The following is a 25305-nucleotide window of genomic DNA, read 5'->3' as shown; positions in this document are numbered from 1 at the left end:
ACTTTTCAATTGGTTCCATTGTAGCAAACAAACTAGATCAAAGACACCATTAAACACACCATAAAATTGCATAATATGGTAGCACTTAATTATTGCAGACATACCAAAAATGATATGCAGGAAAGTAGTCTACTTTGTAATCTGCTAACAACACATTTAGTGGAAACATTTATTGAGGACACCGACCTCTGAGTTAGCTAACAGAACCGCTGTGGTTCCTTAAGTGGGGCAAAGTAACATACAACGTTTCTGCTAAAAGACCTCAGATCTAGGTCATTCCCTCCTTTTAAGAAGTTTCAACACCAAGTATAAGAACAAAGATGACAAAAACATCTTGCAAGCAAGTCGTCAGCAAATTAAGGTTTAGTAATACCTGGATTATACTGAATGTTAATCTTTATTTTACTATTTGACATAATCCACAAATGGGTTATCAGACCTCTTCAAAGAAGGGATGTGGACACTTTAAGATGCTGGTGAGTAACAGTCATCCAAATGTCAATATCTTGACATTATACCAATACAAAAAACTAGAGAGAAGACTGAAGGAGGTAGACAGACGAAGTGTCATTGTCCTTGTATTACTATTTCAACATGTTACTTTCTTATTATGTACTTCATGACTTATCCCAAGGTGACTTTAAGAATGTGTTAGGATTTATTTTCTAAAATAATGTGTATACAAAGGTCAAGTTTAATAAGGTCACATATCTCATGTGTGCAGTTCATGTGCAGACACTGTGATAAATACAGTTGAAGTCGGAAGTTTACATACACTTTAGCCAAATACATTTAAACTCAGTTTTTCACAATTCCTGACATTTAATCCTAGTAAAAATTCCCTGTTTTAGGTCAGTCAGGATCACCACTTTATTTTAAGAATGTGAAATGGCAGAATAATAGTAGAGAGAATTATTTATTTCAGCTTTTATTTCTTTCATCACATTCCCAGTGGGTCAGAAGTTTACATACACTCAATTAGTATTTGGCAGCATTGCCTTTAAATTGTTTAACTTGGGTAAAACGTTTCGGGTAGCCTTCCGCAAGCTTCCCACAAGAAGTTGGGTGAATTTTGGCCCATTCTTCCTGACAGAGCTGGTGTAACTGAGTCAGGTTTGTAGGCCTCCTTGCTCGCACACACTTTTTCAGTTCTGTCCACAAATTTTCTATAGGATTGAGGTCAGGGCTTTGTGATGGCCACTCCAATACCTTGACTTTGTTGTCCTTAAGCCATTTTTCCACAACTTTGGAAGTATGCTTGGGGTCATTGTCCATTTGGAAGATATAGATACTTTTGTACCTGTTCCTCCAGCATCTTCACAAGGTCCTTTGCTGTTGTTCTGTGATTGATTTGGAATTGTGATACAGTGAATTATAAATTAAATAATCTGTCTGTAAACAATTGTTGGAAAAATTACTTGTGTCATGCACAAAGTAGATGTCCTAACCGACTTGCCAAAACTATAGTTTGTTAACAAGACATTTGTGGAGTGTTTGAAAAACGAGGTTTAATGACTTAATGACTCCAACCTAACTGTATGTAAACTTCCGACTTCAACTGTATATATCTGTCATGTATCCTATTCCACTCACTTAGCTATCACGATTTCAACTCCCTCTACTTCGGTTAATTCATGTTATCTACTGTATACCGACATTTCTAAGAGGAAGAGCATGGCCAGATCGTGTCTCTCTCTTGGCAAAAACATATCTAGTGCTAAAATGAGCTCAAACATATCAACCAATATGTTCAGTACTCAAAATTGCATTGCTCTTATTAATGATGTATAATTCTGGCATTGAGATCAGGTTATTTTTGATATATGAGGCTACAGTTGTGTGTGGCCAATTTGATCTGTCATCTCAATCAAGATCAAATGTTCAGCTGAAAAGGATTTGTGCTAATGTTTCTGTGGACACAGAGAGCCAGAGAACAGGTGAGATGAGTCTCTTCAGAACCATTTGGAGGACTACCATCATATTTCTCTTGAACAGATGTAAGTGATTCCTGTATTTTTGTAATATGGAAATAAATAATGTTGTACATTACATTTTACATTCCAATAAATGTTTAGTTTAACATTGTTTAGTATTGCTTAACATTCCAGAGTTGGTTCATTCCTCTCTAGAGCGAACTGCCCCTGACATCACAATACAGTGCATTCGGAAAATATTCAGTCCCCTTGTATTTTTCCACATTTTGTTACGTTACAGCCTTATTCTAAAATTGATTAAATAGTTTTCCCCCCCCTCATCAATCTACACAAAATACCCCATAATGACAAAACCTTTTTGAAATGTTTTGCTAATTTATAAAAATAAAAATAAATGACATATCACATTTACATAAGTATTCAGACCCTTTTACTCAGTACTTTGTTGAAGCACTTTTGCCAGCGATTACAGCTTTGAGTCTTCTTGGGTATGACACTACAAGCTTGGCACACCTGATTTGGGGAATTCACCCATTCTTCTTTGCAGATCCTCTCTAGCTATGTCAGGTTGGATGGGAGCGTCACTGCACAGCTATTTTCAGGTCTTTCCAGAGATGTTTGATCGGGTTCAAGTCTGGGCTCTGGCTGGGCAACTCAAGGACATTCAGAGACTTGTCCCGAAGCCACTCCTGCATTGTCTTGGCTGTGTGCTTAGGGTCATTGTCCTGTTGGAAGTTGAACCTTCGCCCCAGTCTGAGGTCCTGAGCACTCTAGAGCAGGTTTTCATCAAGGATCTCTCCGTACTTTGCTCCATTCATCTTTCCCTTGATCCTGACTAGTCTCCTAGTCCCTGCCACTGAAAAACATCCCCACAGCATGATGCTGCCACCACCATGCTTCACCGTAGGAACGGTGCATTCAGGCCAAAGAGTTCAATCTTGGTTTCATCAGACCATTGAATCTTGTTTCTCATGGTCTGAGAGTTCTTTAGGTGCCTTTTGGCAAACTCCAAGCGGGCTGTCATGTGCCTTTTGGCTTTCGTCTGGACACTCTACCATAGAGGCCTGATTGGTGGAATGCTGCACAGATGGTTGTCCTTCTGGAATGTTCTCCCATCCCCACAGAGGAACTCTGGAGCTCTGTCAGTGACCATTCAGTTATTGGTCACCTCCATGACCAAGGCCCTTCTCCCCCGATTGCTCAGTTTGGCTGAGCGGACAGCTCTAGGAAGAGTGTTGGTGGTCCCAAAGTACTTCCATTTAAGAATGATGGAGGCCACTGTGTTCTTGGGGACCTTCAATGCTGCAGACATTTTTTGGTACCCTTCCCCAGATCTGTGCCTCGACAATCCTGTCTCGGAGCTCTACGGCCAATGCCTTCGACCTCATGGCTTGGTTTTTGCTCTGACATGCACTGTCAACTGTGGGACCTTATGTAGACAGATGTGTGCTCAATTTTGAGTCTCATAGCAAAAGGTCTGAATACTTATGTAAATAAGGTATTTCAGGGGTTTTTTTTTGGGGGGGGGGGGGTATTGGGTGTAGATTGATGAGGATAAGGCTGTAACGTAGCAAAATGTGGAAAAGTCAAGGGGTCTGAATACTTTCCGAATGCACTGTATGTAACACTGTGTTATGTTGTGTTTGTGGACAGGTACATTCCAGGTTCCAGCCAGCCCCTCAGGTCCGAGAATGGGTATCATCTGTCAGGGGTCTGTGACTGTAGAACCTGGGCCACTCTTCCCCATGGGTTCCAACCTTACGGTGTACTGCACAACCACAAAGCCCCACTGTGGCCAGAGGTCTGTAGATAGATAGATAGATAGATAGATAGATAGATAGATAGATAGATAGATAGATAGATAGATAGATAGATAGATAGATAGATAGATAGATAGATAGATAGATAGATAGATAGATAGATAGATAGATAGATAGATAGATAGATAGATAGATAGATAGATAGATAGATAGATAGATAGATAGATAGATAGATAGATAGATAGATAGATAGATAGATAGATAGATAGATAGATAGATAGATAGATAGATAGATAGATAGGTGGGTAGATGGGTAGATGGGTAGATGGGTAGATAGATAGATAGATAGATAGATAGATAGATAGATAGATAGATAGATAGATAGATAGATAGATAGATAGATAGATAGATAGATAGATAGATAGATAGATAGATAGATAGATAGATGTCGATCGGTTGGTGTTTGTCTGCCTACCTGCCTGCCTGTCTATATGTCTGTCTGTCTGTCTGTCTGTATATAAAGAGGAGGGAGAGTGGAATAATGAAGAGAAGGGAACAGAGAGAGACGTTTTGTAGTATTGAAACCTCTTTGTGTTGTCAGTTTATCTGTGGAACTGAATGGGCAGGACCAGACGGCACTAGAGATCTTGAACTGTTCCACTGTCCGGCTGAGACTGACTAACCTCCGCACACCAAACTCCATTCTGGTCTGTAGGCTGCGGCAAACAGACGGACGCATAAAGACTGTTTGTGGGCTAGACCTACACACTGGATGTACGTCTACTGTCTTTAGATTCTGGATGTTATCTTTGCAGTGTTGTTGCCTCTCTGGCTGGTTGATGTTGATGAAAATTGGCATTAGTTCTCAGTTGACCAATTCTGGACTCTTATGAAATAGTAAAACAAATATTTTAGATAATTTATTCCGAGCAATTGCTTGACCCTGTAAGGGTGTGCTGTATACTATTGTTCTCCTTCCCTGCAGACCCTCCTGATGAGCCCAGTGGTATAGCCTGCCAGGCTTCCAGGGACTCAGAGGAGATCACCTGTAGCTGGAGCAGAGGACGGGAAACACACCTGGTCACAACCTACTATGTCTCAGTCAGGAGGTGAGCTGGGTGATGGGCCCTGTAGTGTGGTGAAGTCTGCTCACTGTCTTTTCCTCCACCCTGGGTTAGGGTTACCACATCAAAAATCTATTGTGAATAGATGTGTAGCTACACTCTTAGACAAAAGGGTTCCAAAAGGGTTATTCAGCTGTCCCCATAGGATAACCCTTTTTGGTTCCAGGTAAAACCCCTCTTTGGTTCCAGGTAGAACCCTCTGTGGAAAGAATTCTACATGGAACCCAAAATGTTTCTACTTGGAACCAAAAGGGTTCTAGCTGGAACCAACACGGGTTCTTCAAATAATTATCTTATGGGGACAGCCGAAGAACCTTTTTAGGTTCTAGATAGTACCTTTTTTTCTAACAGTGTAGTATACACACAATCAACCTTTTATATACGTGGCTTGAGCACTTAAACAGAATCATTAACAGATTCAAGGCAAGGAAAGCTTTTTCCCATTTGTCCTTCTCTGGAAAAGTAATGTGACATGCTTATCCACAGTGTGAACAGAGCCCAGGTGTTTCACCGTGGGATCCAGGGTACTGGTCTGTTCAGTATTCCACGATTGGAGCTGGATGAGAATGAACAGTACCAGCTGAGTATAAGAGCTCACAACCACCTGGGAACATCACTGTCCCAACCCTTCAACTTCTCTGTCAACGATGTAGGCAAGTTCATGTCTCTGAAGACAAACGCATACATACATACATACATACATACATACATACATACATACATACATACATACATACATACATACATACATACATACATACATACATACATACATACATACCAGTTTTTTTACATCTTCATATATTTTGATACCATAAAGGATGTGCACACGCCACTACCACCAAATCGTATCTCACTCTGGTGCTGGGAATAATACAAATAAAAATAAATTTAAAAAGTCCTTGTAAATATATACATAATGTTCTCTCATATCTGAAAACGTTTATGGGTTTTGCATGTGAAGTAATTACTCATCCTGTAACTTGTTCCTTTTAAGGACATCTTGCTGTGAAATCCTCTGATATGGTTTGAGTAATTTGACTGTTTTCAAAGGATTGGCTTCCTGCATGTATTGTCTCTGTGTGCTGATTAATACCAGGACTGTCAATGTTAATAAACCGTAAATGAACAGGACATTCGGGCATAACAACTATTAAATGATGAGTACATCTCATTAAGCCCATCTAGGTTTGTAATTTATCTGTGTCTCTTGGCATTGCAGTGATACCAGACACCCCTCAGATCATGAAGCTGGAGTTTTGGAGTGGCTCCAGGGCGGCTGTATTGCACTGGAACTGCTCTGAATACCCAAAACCTTTAAGACCCCACGTCAGGCTCAGAACAGGCAATGGCTCCTGGGTGAGTTATATTATATTGTCGTCGTCAACATCTCCATTCCTCACCTTGGTAGCATCTAAATGTTCCAATACTGTACATGCACTCTAACAGTTGGACTAATACAAGAACAAAGAGAAGAAGTATAAGTGAATGCCATTGTCTGTTGGTGTTTTTGTGCAGGTAGAGCTACACTTGGATCCTAGCAGGTGCCTGGTCAAGGTGGAGGGCCTGAAGCCCATGACGCAGTATGAGTTCCAGATCAGAGTCTGTTTCTCCATAGAGAGGCCAACCTCTGGACAGAGGCCCACCCCTGTGCTCAGGCCCTCGCCCACCCAAAGGCCCCTCTGCAGTAGATGGAGCCCATCAGCTAGTAAAACAAGCCCAGGCATAGGTAAGCCCAGAGCCCAGCATGTTTTTTAAATAATGCACGTTTCAGAGAGAGCCTGTTCACACATTGCAGTGAGGGTTGGAAGTCACTGACAACAGATTATTTTGACAGTGTTGTGGAAGTTGTCTAAATAAAAAGTGTAAATGTAGATATTTTTACTAACCTGTAAAGTGTTGTCATCAGAGTAACTTGTTCTCCTTTATGTTTTCAGCCCCCACTAGAGAGCTGGATGTCTGGAGGGTGTTGGGTATCCCTGGGGTGGATGGGGTTCAGGATGTGACAGTACTGTGGAAGGTATCTGCAGAAACACTATCAGTTTTGATTGGTTGGTTAGCACGCTTAGCATCTAAAAGCTGTTCTTTGACCCCAAGAACTTTAAAGAAGATCAAATAGCATACTATGGTGGACTGTTGGTGGCAATTGTATTGTTTGAGGTTGTGATTTTTCAATGTTGTTCTGTAGAGCTTTAATCCTTAAATTTTGTTTGGATGATAAACTTGGATAATACTACATGAAAAGGAGATCTTTATGTATTTATCTCTCTGCCTCATCTCTCTCTGTCTCACCTCTCTCTGTCTCACCTCTCTCTGTCTCACCGTTCCCCTTTTCTTCCCTCTCCCCATCTGTTCCCCCCTCTCTCTCCTCAGCCCCTGTTTCCAGGTGACTATAGTGGTCATGTGTTGAGGTATGAGCTGGTCTACCTGCATGAGGGTCAGAGACAGGAGGAGGTCACCTATCCTTCTGGTGTCAACCAGTGTTCTGTTCAGGTGTCACCTGGGGTTCAGGAAATGTCTGTAAGGGCTGTCACCTCCTACGGGAAATCTCCACCTGCTACCATACAGCTCAAACACACAGGTGAGAAGATACACCTGCTACTACACACCTCACAGACACAGGTTTACTTGTTTTTCACATAAGTAATTGTGATATGATGAACACCAACCATATTCTTTGTTTTACAGGTGTGTCTGGGCCTGTTCTGAGAAGCCTCAGTCCGGCAAACGTAGAAGGAGGGGATGTAGTTGCCCTTTCCTGGTCGCTGGATGGATCTAGTGGGGCTGAAGCGGAGGTACTGTTGGGCTTTTTGGTGGAGTGGAAGAGTGGACATCAGGACCTGGGCTGGCAGAGAGTGGCCAGGGAGAGAAACACAACACTCATCACAGGTAAGTACATAAGTCAGAAACACAGACACATTTCTGACCGTGTCTTTGTCTACAAACTGCTGCTGATTCTGACAATGCATGTGATGGGGCAATGCTCATCATCAACCACAAGAGGTAGCTAGTGGAGAGAATTGACTATTTTGGACTACTGAGATAGACTCATCAAATCAAATCAGATGTTATTAGTTACATGCGCTGAATACAACAGTTGTAGACCTTACTTACGAGCCCCTAACCAACAATGCAGTTAAAACGAATAAGAATAAGAAATAAAAGTAAGAAGTAATTAAAGAGCAGCAGTAAAATAACAATAGCGAGGCTATATACGGGGGTACCGGTACAGAGTCAATGTGCGGGGGCACCGGTTAGTCGAGGTAATTGAGGTAAAATGTACATGTAGGTAGAGTTATTAAAGTGACTATGCATAGATGATAACAACACAGAGTAGCAGTTGTGTAAAATAGAGGGGGGGGGGGGTTAGGCAATGCAAATAGTTTGGGTAGCCATTTGATTAGATGTTCAGGAGTCTTATGGCTTGGGGGTAGAAGCTGTTTAGAAGCCTCTTGGACCTAGACTTGGTGCTCCGGTACCGCTTGCCGTGCGGTAGCAGAGAGAACAGTCTATGACTAGGGTGGCTGGAGTCTTTGACAATTTTTAGGGCCTTCCTCTGACACCGTCTGGTATAGAGGTCCTGGATGGCAGGAAGCTTGGCCCAAGTGATGTACTGGGCCATACGCACTTGCCCTCCGTAGTGCCTTGCGGTCTGAGGCCGAGCAGTTGCCATACCAGGCAGTGATGCAACCAGTCAGGATGCTCTCGATGGTGCAGCTGTAGAACCTTTTGAGGACCCATGCCAAATATTTTCAGTCTCCTGAGGGGGAATAGGTTTTGTCGTGCCCTCTTTACGACTGCCTTGGTGTGCTTGGACCATGTTAGTTTGTTGGTGAAGTGGACACCAAGGAACTTGAAGCTCTCAAACTGCTCCACTATAGCCCCGTCGATGAGAATGGGGGTAGCTCGGTCCTCTTTTTCCTCTAGTCCACAATCATCTCCTTTGTCTTGATCACGTTGAGGGAGAGGTTGTTGTCCTGGCACCACACAGCCAGGTCTCTGACCTCCTCCCTATAGGCTGTCTCGTCGTCTTAATGATGGTGTTGGAGTCGTGCCTGGCCATGCAGTCATGAGTGAACAGGGAGTACTGGAGGGGACTGAGCACAGGGCCCCTGTGTTGAGGATCAGCATGGCGGATGTGGTGTTACCTACCCTTACCACCTGGGGGCGGCCTGTCAGGAAGTCCAGGATCCAGTTGCAGAGGGAGGTGTTTAGTCCCAGGGTCCTTAGCTTATTGATGAGCTTTGAGGGTACTATGGTGTTGAACGGTGAGCTGTAGTCAATGAATAGCATTCTCACATACAGTGGGGGAAAAAAGTATTTGATCCCCTGCTGATTTTGTACGTTTGCCCACTTACAAAGAAATGATCAGTCTATAAATTTAATAGTAGGTTTATTTGAACAGTGAGAGACAGAATAACAACAAAAAAATCAAGAAAAACACATGTCAAAAATGTTATTAAATGATTCGCATTTTAATGAGGGAAATAAGTATTTGACCCCTCTGCAAAACATGACTTAGTACTTGGTAGCAAAACCCTTGTTGGCAATCACAGAGGTCAGACGTTTCTTGTAGTTGGCCACCAGGTTTGCACACATCTCAGGAGGGATTTTGTCCCACTCCTCTTTGCAGATCTTCTCCAAGTCATTAAAGTTTCGAGGTTTGACGTTTTGCAACTCGAACCTTCAGCTCCCTCCACAAATTTTCTATGGGATTAAGGTCTGGAGACTGGCTAGGCCACTCCAGGACCTTAATGTGCTTCTTCTTGAGCCACTCCTTTGTTGCCTTGGCCGTGTGTTTTGGGTCATTGTCATGCTGGAATACCCATCCACGACCCATTTTCAATGCCCTGGCTGACGGAAGGAGGTTCTCGCCCAAGATTTGATGGTACATGGCCCTGTCCATCGTCCCTTTGATGCGGTGAAGTTGTCCTGTCCCCTGAGCAGAAAAACACCCCCAAAGCATAATGTTTCCACCTCCATGTTTGACGGTGGAGATGGTGTTCTTGGGGTCATAGGCAGCATTCCTCCTCCTCCAAACACGGCGAGTTGAGTTGATGTCAAAGAGCTCCATTTTGGTCTCATCTGACCACAACACTTTCACCAGTTGTCCTCTGAGTCATTCAGATGTTCATTGGCAGACTTCAGACGGGCATGTATATGTATTCCTGAGCAGGGGGACCTTGCGGGCGCTGCAGGATTTCAGTCCTTCACGGCGTAGTGGAGTTGCAATGATCATGTTACCAATTGTTTTCTTGGTGACTATGGTCCCAGCTGCCTTGAAATCATTGATCCTCCCGTGTAGTTCTGGGCTGATTCCTCACCATTCTCATGATCATTGCAACTCCACGAGGTGAGATCTTGCATGGAGCCCCAGGCCGAGGGATATTGACAGTTATTTTGTGTTTCTTCCATTTGCGAATAATCGCACCAAATGTTGTCACCTTGTCACCAAGCTGCTTGGCGATGGTCTTGTAGCCCATTCCAGCCTTGTGTAGGTCTACAATCTTGTCCCTGACATCCTTGGAGAGCTCTTTGTTCTTGGCCATGATGGAGAGTTTGGAATCTGATTGATTGCTTCTGTGAACAGGTGTCTTTTTTACAGGTAACAGCTGAGGTTAGGAGCACTCCCTTTAAGAGTGTGCTCCTAATCTCAGCTCGTTACCTGTATAAAAGACACCTGGGAGCCAGACATCTTTCTGATTGAGAGGGGGTCAAATACTTATTTCATTAAAATGCAAATCAATTTATAACATTTTTGACATGCGTTTTTCTGGATATTTTTGTTGATATTCTGTCTCTCACTGTTCAAATAAACCTACCATTAAAATTATAGACTGATCCTTTCTTTGTCAGTGGGCAAACGTACAAAATCAGCAGGGGATCAAATACTTTTTCCCCCCACTGTAGGTGTTCCTTTTGTCCAGGTGGGAAAGGGCAGTGTGGAGTGCAATAGGGATTGCATCATCTGTGGATCTGTTAGGGCAGTATGCAAATTGGAGTGGGTTTCTGGGATAATGGTGTTGATGTGAGCCATGACCAGCCTTTCAAAGCACTTCATGGCTACAGACGTGAGCACTATGGGTCGGTAGTCATTTAGGCAGGTTGCCTTAGCGTTCTTGGGCACAGGGACTATGCTAAAACATGTTGGTATTACAGACTCAGACAGGGAGAGGTTGAAAATGTCAGTGAAGACACTTGCCAGTTGGTCAGCGCATGCTCGCAGTAATCCATCTGGCCCGGCGGGCTTCTGAATATTGACCTGTCTAAAGGTCTTACTCACATTGGTTGCGGAGAGCGTGATCACACAGTCTTCTGGAACAGCTGGTGTTCTCATGCATGTTTCAGTGTTATTTGCCTCGAAGCGAGCATAGAAGTAGTTTAGCTCATCTGGTAGGCTCGTGTCACTGGGCAGCTCTCGGCTGTGATTCCCTTTGTCTGTAATGGTTTGCAAGCCCTGCCACATCCGACGAGCATCAGAGCCGGTGTAGTACGATTCGATCTTAGTCCTGTATTGACGCTTTGCCTGTTTGATGGTTCGTCGGAGGGCATAGTGGGATTTCTTATAAGCTTCCGGGTTAGAGTCCTGCTCCTTGAAATTCATCATTGATGAAGTCATTGATGCACTTATTGATGAAGCCAGTGACTGATGTTGTGTACTCCTCAATGCCATCGGAAGAATCACAGAATATGTTCCAGTCTGTGCTAGCAAAACAGTATTGTAGCTTAGCATCTGCTTCATCTGACCACTTTTTTATTGACCGAGTCACTGGTGTTTCCTGCTTTAAAAATAGCTTGTAAGCGGGAATCAGGAGGATAGAATTATGGTCAGATTTTCCAAATGGAGGGTGAGGAAGAGCTTTGTATACGTCTCTGTGTGTGGAGTAAAAGTAAAGGTGGTCCAGAGTTTTTTCCCTCTGGTTGCACATTTAACATGCTGATAGAAATTTGGTAAGACGGATATAAGTTTCCCTGCATTAAAGTCCTCGGCCACTAGGAATGTCGCCTCTGGGTGAGTGTTTTCCTGTTTGCTTATGGCAGAATGCAGCTTATTGAGTGCGGTCTTAGTGCCAGCATCGGTCTGTGGTTGTATGTAGACCGGTAGATAGTGTGGTAGATAATGTGGTCTACAGCTTATCATGAGATACTCTACCTCAGGCGAGCAAAACCTCGAGACTTTTAGATATCGTGCACCAGCTGTTATTTACAAAAATACATAGTCCGCCGCCCCTTGTCTTACCAGACGCCGCTGTTCTATCCTGCCGGTGCAGCGTAAAACCAGCCAGTTGTATGTTGATAATGACGTTGTTCAGCCACGACTTTGTGAAGCAGAAGATATTACAGTTTTTAATATCCCGTTGGTAGTTTAATCTTCTGCGCAGGTCATCGATTTTATTTTCCAAAGATTGCACGTTTGCTAGCAGAACAGAAGGCAGTGGGGGTTTATTCAATCACCTATGAATTCTCAGAAGGCAGCCCGAACTCCGGCCCCTTTTTCTCCGCCTTCTCTTCACGTAAATGACCGGGATCTAGGCCTGTTCCCGTTAAAGCAGTATCTCATTCACGTCGGGCTCGTCCATCTCGTTAAAGGAACAAATGATTCTGCCAGTTTGTGGTGAGTAATCGCTGTTCTGATGTCCAATAGTTATTTTCAGTCATAAGAGACGGTAGCAGCAACATTATGTACAAAATAAGTTAACAAAAATAAGTTACAAACAATGCAAAGAAACGAACAAACACAATTGGCTAGGAACACGTAATACGTCAGCTTTCTTCTCTGGCGCCATCTTATTCATGTATTATATGGTGTGTTTTGTTTCAGGTCTGACACCGGGAGTGAGGTATAATGTGTCTCTGTATGCTGACACTACATGGGGTGTGTCCAACCCCTCATCTGGCCTGGTTTATTCCAGAGAAGATAGTAGGTTGACATGATTAGGAATTTGTGAAATTATCCTTCATGTAAAATAACACATTGTGTTTTTGTTTGCTACTTTATGGTATTACTTTGCACTGCTGTTTCGTTGCTATCCCATTATATAAAGTAAACATAATGAGCTGTGGATTGTTCTTATTCTCCAGTGACAGTGTTCCCTGACTCCCTGTCTGTATTTAAGAACCTGTGTCGGTACCGAAGGTGTCAGTGTTGGCACATGAAACCAGCCGGGTTCTGATCCAATGGGAGGAGCTACCAGTGGACCAACGGAGAGGCTTCCTAACACACTACAACATCTACCTCAAGAGACTGGACTCTGACACAGATCAGAATCAGAGGGGTGAGAGGATAGGAGTGTGTGTGTTGTAGTGTATACATTATCAATATGCATGTGTGTGCATTTTCGGTATGTCTAAGGTGTTCTGCGCATACTCCAGTATTACAATGGAAAAAACATGTCACCTAAAAATGAATCTCGCCCACCAGCCGGCTCTCTCTCTCTGTCGCCAGCAATTCGAGCCTGGGGACGGGGTTACCTAGAAATCAACCTAGTGTCATTTCTTTGATTCGCATGCCTCACAAACCCACAGCTGAGAGAGCTGACACAGGGCTGAGACAGGGCTTTCCACCTTTTCACCACACAGAGAAAGACAACACTCCTCTCCTTAGTTCCAGTAACCTGTCTCTCTGAATCATACTGAATTAAATTGTACTGTACATCAGATGTAGAGGGATTAGACTGTGATATAATAAAGTACATCTCAAGAATCTTCAGGAAGTATACTCTGGGAGCCAAATGGAACTCCTCTCAGTCAATGGAAGAGAATGGATGTCTTGTTTGTTTGTATTAGTTAGTCTCAGTTAGCTACAGTGTGCAGTTTCAGGGCTTGGCGCTTCAGAGAATCAGAGAATCAGAAGCTATTCTTAAACACCACAGCAGGATGTGGTTGTGTGCACATGCATATCTGAAGCTAAAGTCAGACCTGAGTTGTTACCCAACATGCACCACTCCCCTTTGTGGACCCCTATGCTGGTGCGGAAAGCAGCTAGAACAGCTACGTTTTCACCCTGTCCCTGTAGTATAATGACTTGGTGTGATGAAAGCTGTGTGCAATACTGTAGTTTAACTGTTGTTGTCCTGGCTGTAACAACATGTTGTAGGGAATCTACAGTACCAGTCAAAAGTTTGGACACACCAACTCATTCAACGGGTTTTCTTTATTTTCACTATTTTCTACATTGTAGAATACTAGTGAAGACATCAAAACTATGAAATAACACATTCATGTCGTAACCAAAAAAGCAGAACACCTAGCCAACATCCAATGGAACAGCAGGGCGCGAAATACAAAACATCAAAAATCTAATAATTTCAATTTCTCAAACATACCACTATTTTACACCATTTTAAAGATACACTTCTCCTTAATGTAACCACATTGTCCGATTTCAAAAAGGCTTTACAGCGAAAGCAAAACATTAGATTATGTTAGGACAGTACATAGACAAACAATAACCACACAGCCATTTTCCATGCAAGGAGATGTGTCACAGAAACCCAAAATACAGCTAAAATGAAGCACTAACCTTTGACGATCTTCATCAGATGACACTCCTAGGACATCATGTTACACAATACATGTATGTTTTGTTCGATCAAGTTCATATTTATATCCAAAAAACCCATTTTACATTGGCACGTGATGTTCAGAAAATATATTCCCACCAAAACTCCCGATGAATGAGCACATCAATTTACAAAAATACTCATCATAAACGTTGACAAAATATATAACAATTATTTAAAGAATTATAGATACAACCGCTGTGTCAGATTTCAAAATAGCACATTGTTCAATATTCTGAGTACATAGCTCAACCATCAATGCAAGCTATACAGCTACCCGCCAAGTTCTGGCATCAACAAAACTCTGAATTAGTGTTATAAATCATTCCTTACCTTTGCTGATCTTCGGCGGAATGCACTCCAAGGACTCCTACTTCCACAAGAAATGTTATTTTTGTTCGAAATACTCCATATTTATGTCCAAATACCTCCGTTTTGTTCGTGCGTTCAGATCACTATCCAAAGTAAAAATGTTCCATTACCGTTCGTAGAAACATGTCAAACGTTGTTTACAATCAATCTTTAGGGTATTTTTAATGTAAAAATGCGATAATATTCCAACCGGACAATAGCGTATTCATTCCAGAAGAAAAAGGAACGGCGTGCTCGCGGGCTCTCCCATTACCAAGCGCTTTGTCCATAGGCAGTCCACTCATTGACTGAGCTACTATTCTCTGCCCAGTAACAGGAGAAGGAGGAATCAAGTTTCTGAAGGCTGTTGACAGCCAATGGAAGCCTTAGGAAGTGCAAAGTGACCCCACAGACAATGTAGTTTCGATAGGGATTCAAAAGAAGAACTACAATTCTCAGATTTCCCACTTCCTGGTTGGAATTTTCTCAGGTTTTTGCCTGCCATATGAGTTCTGTTATACTCACAGACATCATTCAAACAGTTTTAGAAACTTCAGAGTGTTTCCTATCCAAATCTACTAATAACATGCATATTCTAGTTTCTGGGCCCGAGTAGTAGGCAGTTTAATTTGGGTACGTTTTTCATCCGGCCGTGAAAATACTGCCCCCTATCCTCAACAGGTTTTAAACAAATCAAAATACATTTTAGATTTTAGATTCTTCAAAGTAGCCACCCTTTGCCTTGATGACAGCTTTGCACACTCTTGGCATTCTCTCAACAAGCTTCACCTGGAATGAGTTCCCACATATGTTGAGCACTTGTTGGCTACTTTTCCTTCACTCTGCGGTCCAACTCATCCCAAACCACATCAATTGGGTTGAGGTCCGGTGATTGGGGAGGCCAGGTCATCTGATGCAGCACTCCATCACTCTTCTTCTTAGTAAAATTGCCCTTACACAGCCTGGAGGTGTGTTGGGTCATTGTCCTGTTGAAAAACAAATGATAGTCCCACAAAGCGCAAACCAGATGGGATGGTGTATTGCTGCAGAATGTTGTGGTAGCCATGCTGGTTAAGTGTGCCTTGAATTCTAAATAAATCCCTGACATTGTCACCAGCAAAGCACCCCCACTCCATCACACCTCCTCCTCCATGCTTCACGGTGGGAACCACACATGCCGAGATCATCCATTCACCTAATCTGCTTCTCACAAAGACACGGCGGTTGGGACCAAAACTTGTGACTTTTCTTCTTATTGGTGTCCATTAGAAGTGGTTTCTTTGCAGCAATTCGACCATGAAGGCCTGATTCATGCAGTCTCCTCTGAACAGTTGATGTTGAGATGTGTCTGTTACTTGAACTCTGTGAAGCATTTATTTGAGCTGCAATTTCTGAGGCTGGTAACTTATTCTCCGCAGCAGAGGTAACTCTGGGTCTTCCTTTCCTGTGTCGGTCCTCATGAGAGCCAGTTTCATCATAGCGCTTGATGGTTTTTGCGACTATACTTGAAGAAACTTTCAAAGTTCTTCAATTTTAGGTGACTTCCTCATGAAGCTGATTGAGAGAATGCCAATAGTGTGCAAAGCTGTCATCAATGGAAAGGGTGGCTACTTTGGAGAATCTCAAATATATTTTAATTTGTTTAACCATTTCTTGGTTACTACATGATTCCATATGTGTTATTTCATAGTTTTGATGTCTTCAGTATTATTCTACAATGTAGAAAATAGTAAAAATAAATAAAATCCCTGGAATCAGTAGGTGTGTCCCAACTTTTGACTGGTAATGTATGTTAGGGGGTCATCTTGCCTGCTCTTTTGTGGATATACAGTACTTATACTTACCTACACTTTGTGATAAATGCATTTGTAAAAACATTACATTTAAAGTCGGAATCAGCAGTTGAAACAATAACAAAGTGTTCTGCCGTTTTCAGAAAAAAAGCTGAGAAATGGGTCTGGAGAAGTTTAACCAAATTCATAGACAGAGCTATGGATGCAAGGACTGACCATCCATGATATCAAAATTATAGTTATAACCATGTTTTCAGGCTATATAGTGTTTATTTCCATTTACTTTGTTTACACACATTGGAGTAAACCAAGCTTATATTTTGGGTTCTGATGGGGTACGACGGTTGAACTGGGATCATGAGGCATTTATTCTTCAGGAATTAATGCGTACAAATCTTTTTTTAATAAAAAAAAATGGATGAAGTATCTGCTGATTGCCCCTTTAACTGAGTTATTGATTGATTGATTGGTTGATTGATTGATTGATTGTGTGCATGGTCAAATGCTATATATCTCTGGTCCGCCGTCTTCTCTCCAGTGACTGTATCAGGGTCCATTACAGTGTCAGGGCCCAGTCAGAGGTGGCTGGAATGTCCTGAGGGGGCCGTGGCCCTCAGAGTGTCTGCCTCCACGGCTGCAGGGGAAGGACCACAGGGGGAGTGGCTACTCTCGCACTCTCCAGTCACTGCAGGTCAGTCACATTCACTACCATGGCCATGTTCCAAACTTACTCCCAACAACTCACTCCCTCCCTCAGCTCTGCAGGTCAGAAACATTCACAACTAGCCTTGTACGGACATCCTGATCTCGCGAGCTTGCATTCTGTTTTGCTAGAATGTAAGCTCGTAAGATCAGGATTGTCGAAGAGGCTAATTCACAACCATGGCCACGTTCCAAACCAATCATGCCTTCTCTTCACTCTGTTCCAAACACACTATGATTGCCTCTCTGATGTCTTAACCTGTTCTTACAGTGTGCTGTCGTTTACTAACATGTACCCTGTTCTTCTCTAGTTGGGTTGGTGGCTGGCATGTCGCTCGTGGCAACCATTGTCATGGTGATAATGGCGAACCTGATGTGTTGGAGCTGTGTAAGGAAAAGGTACCAAGCTGACAGAGATGTTGGCCTGGTGGCGCCTGCGTTTATAATCCTGTTACAGCTGTTTATGCTTTAGTTGACGTGGTACTTACTTTCCAAAGAAGTACTGTACTCTTTCTGTTTTTAAGTTTACCGTGCTACTGAAGTTGACAGTTCTTTTTGACTGTGGTGAGCAATGTGGTTAACACATCTGTTTGCATGCGATATTTACTGCACGCACTGTAATGCACTGTATTGCCTAAAGAGCTGAGCAAAACTGGCCACAACAACACTATCACATAACAATACAACCCCAATATGAGACTAAGTGATCAACAGCAAACAAGCATTAAACAACCCAGCTCATTATGAGACTTCCATTTCCTGCAGGATCAAACAGACATGTTTATCCCTGGGTCCTGTCTGGCTTTCTGAGAACCTCCCCAAGCCTGGAAACAGTAATGCTATCAGACTACTGAAGGTAATCTATTAACAGAAAAATGGTGTCTTCACCTCCCTGTCTACATTTTCAGAATGCAATATAAATGCATCTATATCTTTTAGAATGCAATATAAACACTTCTACCTCTTCCAGAATGTGGTATAAATACGTCTACACCGTTCAGAATGCAATATAAATAGGTCTACATCTTTCAGAATGCAATATAAACACATCTACATCTTTCAGAATGCAATATAAATAGTTCTACATCTTTCAGAATGCAATATAAATGCAGTGCAGCCTTTGATGTTATTGATCATACATTTTTATTTAAAAAAATGCACTTTCTATGGCTTCACATCACCTGACATCACATGGTTGGAGAGTTATTTATCCAACAGAAACCAGAGAGTGTTCTTCAATGGAAGCTTCTCTAACATCAGATATGTACAGTTCGGTGTCCCTCAGGGCAGTTGCTCTTTTCTATTTTTACAAATTATTTGCCACTGGTCTTACACAAAACTAAAATAACTATGTTTGTGGAGGATTCCACAATCTACATGCCAGCACCTAAAGCTAGTGAGTTTGCAGGAGTTACAGTCAGTATCCGAATGGGTGAGTAATAATAAACTTGTCTTAAATACATCTAAAACTAAAAGCATTCTATTTGGTTCAAAACATTCTCTAAGACCTAAACCTCAACTGGAGTTGTACATAAAGGGGGTGACCATTGCGCAAGTTGAGGAAGCTAAACTATATAACATTGGATGGTTAATTATCATGGTCAAGTCATATTGACAAAGTTGTTGTGAAGATGTGGAGGGGAATGTCTGTTAAGAAAATATATGTTCTGCGTTTTTGACAAATCAGTTGTAGCAGTTGTTCAGGCTCTGGTCTTATTACTGTCTGGTAATATGGTCAAGTGCAGCAAAGAAATGCCTAGCAAAGCTGTAGCTGGTAAAGCTGCACATGTGCGTCAATCTAATTAACATGATATACAATTCCCCATCAAAATCTGCCAGTTTAAGTTAGAGATATCTGTCTTTTGCATGGGCTGCGTCTCAATCCACCACATCCGCCTATGTCGGTCTTCTGCATCTGCGGTGGAAAGTGGCAGAGCTACAGCGCTGTTTGTCAGACCAGGAGACATCCCGAAAATCAGTATCCTCACGAAAACGTCTGTAGCATTCAAACAGTTTGGCCAATCTAAGGAAAGATGAGACTCTCACGATGGTGTTGAATGGAAGTATGGAGGTATGGAGGTACAGTGCCTTCAGAAAGTATTCAAGCCCCTTGACTTATTCCACATTTTGTTGTGTTACAGCCTGAATTCAAAATGGATTAAATGTATATTTTTTCTCATCCATCTATACACAATACTCCGTAATGACAAAGTGAAAACATGTTTAAAAATATATATATATCTCATTTACATAATTATTCACGCCCCTGAGTCAATACTTTGTAGAAGCACCTTTGGCGGCGATTACAACTTTGAGTCGTCTTGGGTATGTCTGTATCAGCTTTGCACATCTGGATTTTGGGATTTCACCCATTCTTCCTTGCAGATTTTCTCAAGCTATGTTAAGTTAGATGGAGTGGTGGTGAACAGCAATCTTCAAGTCTTTACACAGATTTTCAAATGGGATTCAAGTCTGGGCTTAGGTTGGGCCACTCAAGGACTTTCACATTCTTGTTCTGAAGCCATTTCAGCGTTGCTTGGCTATATGCTTGGGGTCATTGTCCTGTTGGAACGTAAATCTTCACCTCAGTCTAAGGTCGTTTACACTCTGAAGCAGGTTCTCATCACGGATTTGCCTGTATTTGGATCCATTCATTGTTCCCTCTGTCCTTACCAGTCTCCCAGTCCTTGCCGATGAAAAGTATCTCCATAGCATGATGTTGCCACCACCGTGCTTCACGTAGGGATGGTGTTAGACGGGTGCTGAGCTGTGCCTCGTTTTCTTTAGACATAGTGCTTTGCATTCAGGCCTAAGAGTTACATTTTTGTCTCATCAGATCACAGAATATTTTGCTTTTAGCTCTCAGTCTTCACGTGACTTTTCAGGACTGGCTTCTGTCTGGCCACTCTCCCATAAAGCCTGGATTGGTGAAGTTCTATAGAGACTGTTATCCTTCTGGTGGGTTATGCCATCTCAGCCAAGGAACTATGTAGTTCTGTCAGAGTGGTCATTGGGTTCTTGGTCACTTACCTGACCAAAGTCCTTCTTGCCCGGTTGCTCAGTTTGGTCGGACGGCCAGCTCCAGGCAGAGTCTGGGTAGTTCAATATTTTTTCCATTTCCCAATGATGGAGACCACTGTGCTCTTGGAATCGTTCAACACTTTAGAGATTATTTTATTCACCCTTTCCCAGATATATGCCGCATCACAATTCTATCTTGGAGATCTACAGACAGTTCTTTGAACTTCATGGTATAGTTTCTGCTCTGACCTGCATTATCAACTGTGAGACCTTACAGTGCCTTAGGGAAGTATTTAGACCCCTTTTTCCACATTTTGTTACGTTACAGCCTTAATCTATAATTAATTAAATTGTTTTCCCCCTCATCAATCTACATAAAATACCCCATAATGACAAAGCAAAAACATGATTTTTTTTGTTGCTAATTTATAAAAATAAAAAATTATAGCACATTTACATAAGTATTCAGACCCTTTACCTTGTTGAAGCACATTTGGCAGTGATTACAGCAGCGAGTCTTCTTGGGTATGATGCTACAAGCTTGCCACACCTGTATTTGGGGAGTTTCTCCCATTCTTCTCTGCAGATCCTCTCAAGCTCTGCCAGGTTGGATGGGGTGATTTGCTGCACAGCTATTTTCAGGTCTCTCCAGAGATGTTTGATCAGGTTCACATCCAGGCTCTGGCTGGGCCACTCGAGGACATTCAGAGACTTGTCCTGAAGCCACTCCTGAGATGTCTTGGCTGTGTGCATAGGGTTGTTGTCCTATTGGAAGGTGAAACTTCGCCCCAGTCGGAGGTCCTGAGTGCTCTGGAGCAGGTTTTCATCAAGGATCTCTCTGTACTTTGCTCCATTAATCTTTTCCTCGATCCTGACTAGTCTCCCAGTCCCTGCCGCTGAAAAACATCCCCACAGCATGATGCTGCCACCACCATGCTTCACCGTAGGGATGGTGCCAGGTTTCCTCCAGATGTGGGGCGGCAGGTAGCCTAGGGGTTAAAGCGTTGGGCCACTAACCGAAAGGTTGCTGGATCGAATCCTCAAGCTGACAAGGTAAAAATCGGTTGTTCTGCCCCTGAACAAGGCAGTTAACCCACTGTTCCCCGGTACGCCGTCATTGTAAATAAGGATTTGTTCTTAACTGACTTGCCTAGTTAAATTTAATAAATAAATAAAAATGTGACGCTTGGCATTAAGGCCAAAGAGTTTGTCGTGGAAATTCTACACATGGAACACTCGAAGTCAATCTTAAATTAACCATTCTTTATTATCAGCTTGCTGGAGAGTTTTCAACCAACTCAATGCACCAAGTACACATGTCAATCAGGAACTCTACTGGGGCAGTCCTGTTAGTTCTCTTATATACTGGAGACAAGTTGTATTTGCATTATTTAGCATATTCATCATTCATAATTAATTAATCATTAACGTTTGCTTCATTCATGTGACCGACCAATACTGGGTCATGCATGTGACAGACCAATACCGCAAGAGGCTTCTTCTCTCTAGGCTGAGACCTTGATACTGAGATATCTTTCGTTCTCAAAACAAGGGTCTGGGCGTTCTGCCAAATTGCAGATACTGATAGTGAGGATTCGTTCAATCAGTCACTTGCATAAACACAGAAATTGGTTATTAGAAAAGCACAAATATAACATTTTACATCACAAGTTCAATCTTGGTTTCATCAGACCAGTAATCTTCTTTCTCATGGTTTAAGTGTCTTTAGGTGCCTTTTGGCAAACTCCAAGAGGGCTGTCATGTGCCTTTTACTAAGGAGTGGCTTCTATCTGGCCACTTTACCATAGAGGCATAATTGGTGGAGTGCTGCAGAGATGGTTGTCCTTCTGGAAGGTTCTCCCATCTCCACAGAAGAATTCTAGAGCTCTGTCAGAGTGACCATCAGCCTTTCTCCCCTGATTGCTCAGTTTGGCTGGGCGGTCAGCTCATGAAAGACTCTTTGTGTTTCCAAACTTCTTCCATTTAAGAATGATGGAGGCCACCGTGTTCTAGGGGATCTTCAATGCTTCAGAAATGTTTTGGTACCCTTCCCCAGATCTGTGCCTCGACACAATCCTGTCTCGGAGCTCTACGGTCAATTCCTTCGACCTCATGGCATGGTTTTTGCTCTGACGTGCACTGTCAACTGTGGGACCTTATATAGACAGGTGTGTGCCTTTCCAAATAATGTCCAATCAGTTGAATTTACCACAGGTGGACTTCAATCAAGTTGTAGAACCATCTCAAGGATAATCAATGGAAACAGGATGCACCTGAGCTCAATTTCGAGTCTCAGAGCAAAGGGTCTGAACACTTATGTAAATAAGATATTTCTGTTTTTTATTTTTAATACATTTGCAAAAAATTCGAAAAGCATATTTTCACTTTCACATTATGGAGTATTGTGTGTAGATGGGCGAGAAAAGAAATCCATGTAATCTATTTTGAATTGAGGCTTTAACACAACAAAATGTGTAATAAGTCAAGGGGTATGAATACTTTCTGAAGGCACGCACAGTTTTATAAAGAGCCATGGAACTCCCTTCTATCTCCAATTACTCAAGTAAACAGCAAAATTACCTTTAAAAAACAGATTAAACTGCAACTCATGGAACTGCGGCAACAGTGAGGGGAAACACCTTTTTATTTGTAGTTTATTGTTTATATAAAAAATGTTGTTGTATTTATTTTTTTTACCCCAATCTCATGATATCCAATTGGTAGTTACAGTCTTGTCCCATCACTGCAACTCCCCTACGGACTCGGGAGAGGCAAAGGTCAAGAGCCATGCGTCCTCTGAAACATGACCTTGCCAAGCCACACTGCTCAATCATCCTGGAAGTCAGCCGCACCAATGTGTTGGAGGAAACAACTTCCAGCTGGCAACCATTGTCAGCTTGCAGGCACCCAACCCACCACAGGAGTTGTGTGAGAGTGATGAAATCCCGGCCGGCCAAACCCCCCCTAACCCGGACGACGCTGGGCCAATTGTGCGTCGCCTCCAGGTCACGGCTGGCTATGACACAGCCTGGGATCGAACCTGGGTCTGTAGTGATGCCTCAAACACTGCGATGCAGTGCGTTAGACCTCTGCGCCACTCGGGAGGCCGTTCTTTTTAAGTTGTATTGTTTGTATATCGTTATATAAAAAATGTGTGTGACTGTTCTTGTCTGTCAGTGTATCAGTGTTTTGTTACTTGTCATGTTTTGTGTTTCTTGTGGACCCCAGGACGAGTAGCTGCTGCTTCTGCAAAAGCGAATGGGGATCGAAATAAACAAATAGAGCCCTGTCATCTAAACCAGGCCTACTAGCTTTCTAAGGCCTTGACTTCTTCACTATAACCTCTGTGTTTGTATTGTCCTCCTATAGCATGAAGAGCCAGTGGTCCCAGCTTCATCCTGGTTGTTCACCGTCAGTGACCCACCACTGTCCCCCATTGAGGAGATCCCTCCTGGGGAGAGGGAGGAACTGTACCCCATCATCCACATCGTGCAGCTCCAGGGTGGGGCCAGGGCCGGGGGAGGAGAGGGGACAGGAGAAAGGACAGCAGCACCTATGGAGAATATCGGATACAAACCCCAGATTACAATCACAGCTCCACGAGACAAGACGGAGAAGGAGGAATACAGGGGACACATTCACAGCTGTGAGAGAACAGACAGATGCCCTGAGGAGTCTGGAGAACTGCTAGGAGGCTGGCTGTGTGATGTAACAGTAGATTTCTCTGGCATTTCGGGGCGGCACACCTCTGGCTCAATGGGGCGGCACACCTCCCCAAGCCCTCCCAAGATAACAAGCCTCTTCTCTGGGGACACGTGGCTGGATGAGAAGGGGTTGGAGGTGGGCCTTGGCTTTCTGGACTCAGCACAGGGACAGAAAGTGGCTCTGGAGGACCCAGTCGGCTGTCTGGCTAAGACACTGACCACCGGTTACTTCCCCCAGGCTGCTGACCTCAACACCACTACCTACAACCACTGACAGAGACATCTTTAAAGCATTATCTTCTCCATCTTTCAGTGATGAGAGGAAAGGCATTTTTCTGACCAACTGAACAAGAGTTCCAATGAATGGACTTTTATACCATTCTAGCAAAATGTATAGTTATACTAGTGTTTCAGAATGATAAACGGGCTGAAAGGACACATACCTCAATTACATAATATACTATAACAGTGGATTTATAACAATTTCTGCTTGCTGCTATATAAAGATTATGGTTCACTATAAAGAGTCTTTCAGTTGATAAATGAGTGCAAACCCATTACACCCCTTTGTTGATCTGAATATGCAGGTTTTACCCACCAGCCAAGCTTCTGGGAGAGCACAATGGTTCTCTTTTGATTTGTTGATAAATGTTTCCCTGTCAGTCCCTGTTTGTCTATTGATGTATACTGTACCACACAATGGGTTTCTTGCCCAAATAAGACAGATCTTGAGGACATGTTAAGTTTACAACAGCAGGGTAAACTGACCCTAGATCTGTGCCAGGGCTGTGTTCTCCTCATAGAGCCACCTGCTGTACAAGGCAGTTATAGTGACTTCCTGAAACAGACTTCTCACTTCCTCCCTGAGAGCTCATAAAACTGAGGGTGCATCTCAATAGTTTACGATGCCTCCTCTCACCCCCTTGTCTCCTTGTTTCTTCATCTCCTTTCCTTAATTTGCTCTTATCAAAAATGTCTGGACTAATGAAATCAAATTTCCCAGGAGGTCTCCGCAATATTGCTTTCATTTGTCCTGTGTTTTAAAATAAGTGCAGATGAAGAACAGGAGAGGATTAGAGAAGATATTAGACATCCAGTCTTGTGAGTGGAGAACATCTGTAAAAAGTGTTAATCTCCATATTCAGTGTGAAAGGGGGATCCCCTACAACTGGCAAATATCACTCACCTGGTATGTCACTATGGCTGCATTTAGAGAGGCAGAACAATTCTGATCTTTTTCCCCCAAAATGGTCTTTTGACCAATCACATCAGCTCTGAAAAATAACTGATGTGGAAATATCTGATGTGATTGGTCAAAAAAACAATTAGTGGGATTTTAAAAAAATCAGAATT

The 25305-nt window shown here is 42.7% G+C and overlaps 1 protein-coding gene across 1 annotated transcript; it reads left to right on the top strand.

The window, feature by feature from the left end:
• Positions 1 to 184: 184 nt before the first annotated feature.
• il23r (interleukin 23 receptor) lies at positions 185 to 25058 on the top strand. Its single transcript, XM_014216791.3, has 17 exons — positions 185 to 476; positions 1923 to 1997; positions 3588 to 3735; positions 4296 to 4468; positions 4680 to 4803; positions 5305 to 5471; positions 6041 to 6177; positions 6337 to 6547; positions 6756 to 6838; positions 7192 to 7399; positions 7507 to 7707; positions 12641 to 12739; positions 12936 to 13094; positions 17064 to 17216; positions 17539 to 17626; positions 17993 to 18083; positions 23618 to 25058. The coding sequence occupies exons 2-17, from the start codon at positions 1943 to 1945 to the stop codon at positions 24224 to 24226; spliced, it is 2706 nt and encodes a 901-aa protein (XP_014072266.2). The 5' UTR covers positions 185 to 476; positions 1923 to 1942; the 3' UTR covers positions 24227 to 25058.
• Positions 25059 to 25305: the final 247 nt, after the last annotated feature.

The sequence above is a fragment of the Salmo salar genome, chromosome 10 (genome assembly GCF_965601325.2).
Source record: "Salmo salar chromosome 10, fSalSal1, whole genome shotgun sequence".
Taxonomy (NCBI): domain Eukaryota; kingdom Metazoa; phylum Chordata; class Actinopteri; order Salmoniformes; family Salmonidae; genus Salmo; species Salmo salar.
The sequence above is the reverse complement of the archived record's forward strand: the minus strand, read 5'-3'. Positions and strand labels throughout refer to the sequence as shown.

Excerpts from the sequence above, each read along its gene's own strand:
- il23r (XM_014216791.3), top strand. The coding sequence starts at position 1,943 with ATGAGTCTCTTCAGAACCATTTGGAGGACTACCATCATATTTCTCTTG. Across the intron at positions 4,469-4,679 it reads GCTAGACCTACACACTGGAT|ACCCTCCTGATGAGCCCAGT; the intron begins GTACGTCTACTG and ends CCTTCCCTGCAG. Across the intron at positions 17,627-17,992 it reads TGGAGCTGTGTAAGGAAAAG|GATCAAACAGACATGTTTAT; the intron begins GTACCAAGCTGA and ends CATTTCCTGCAG.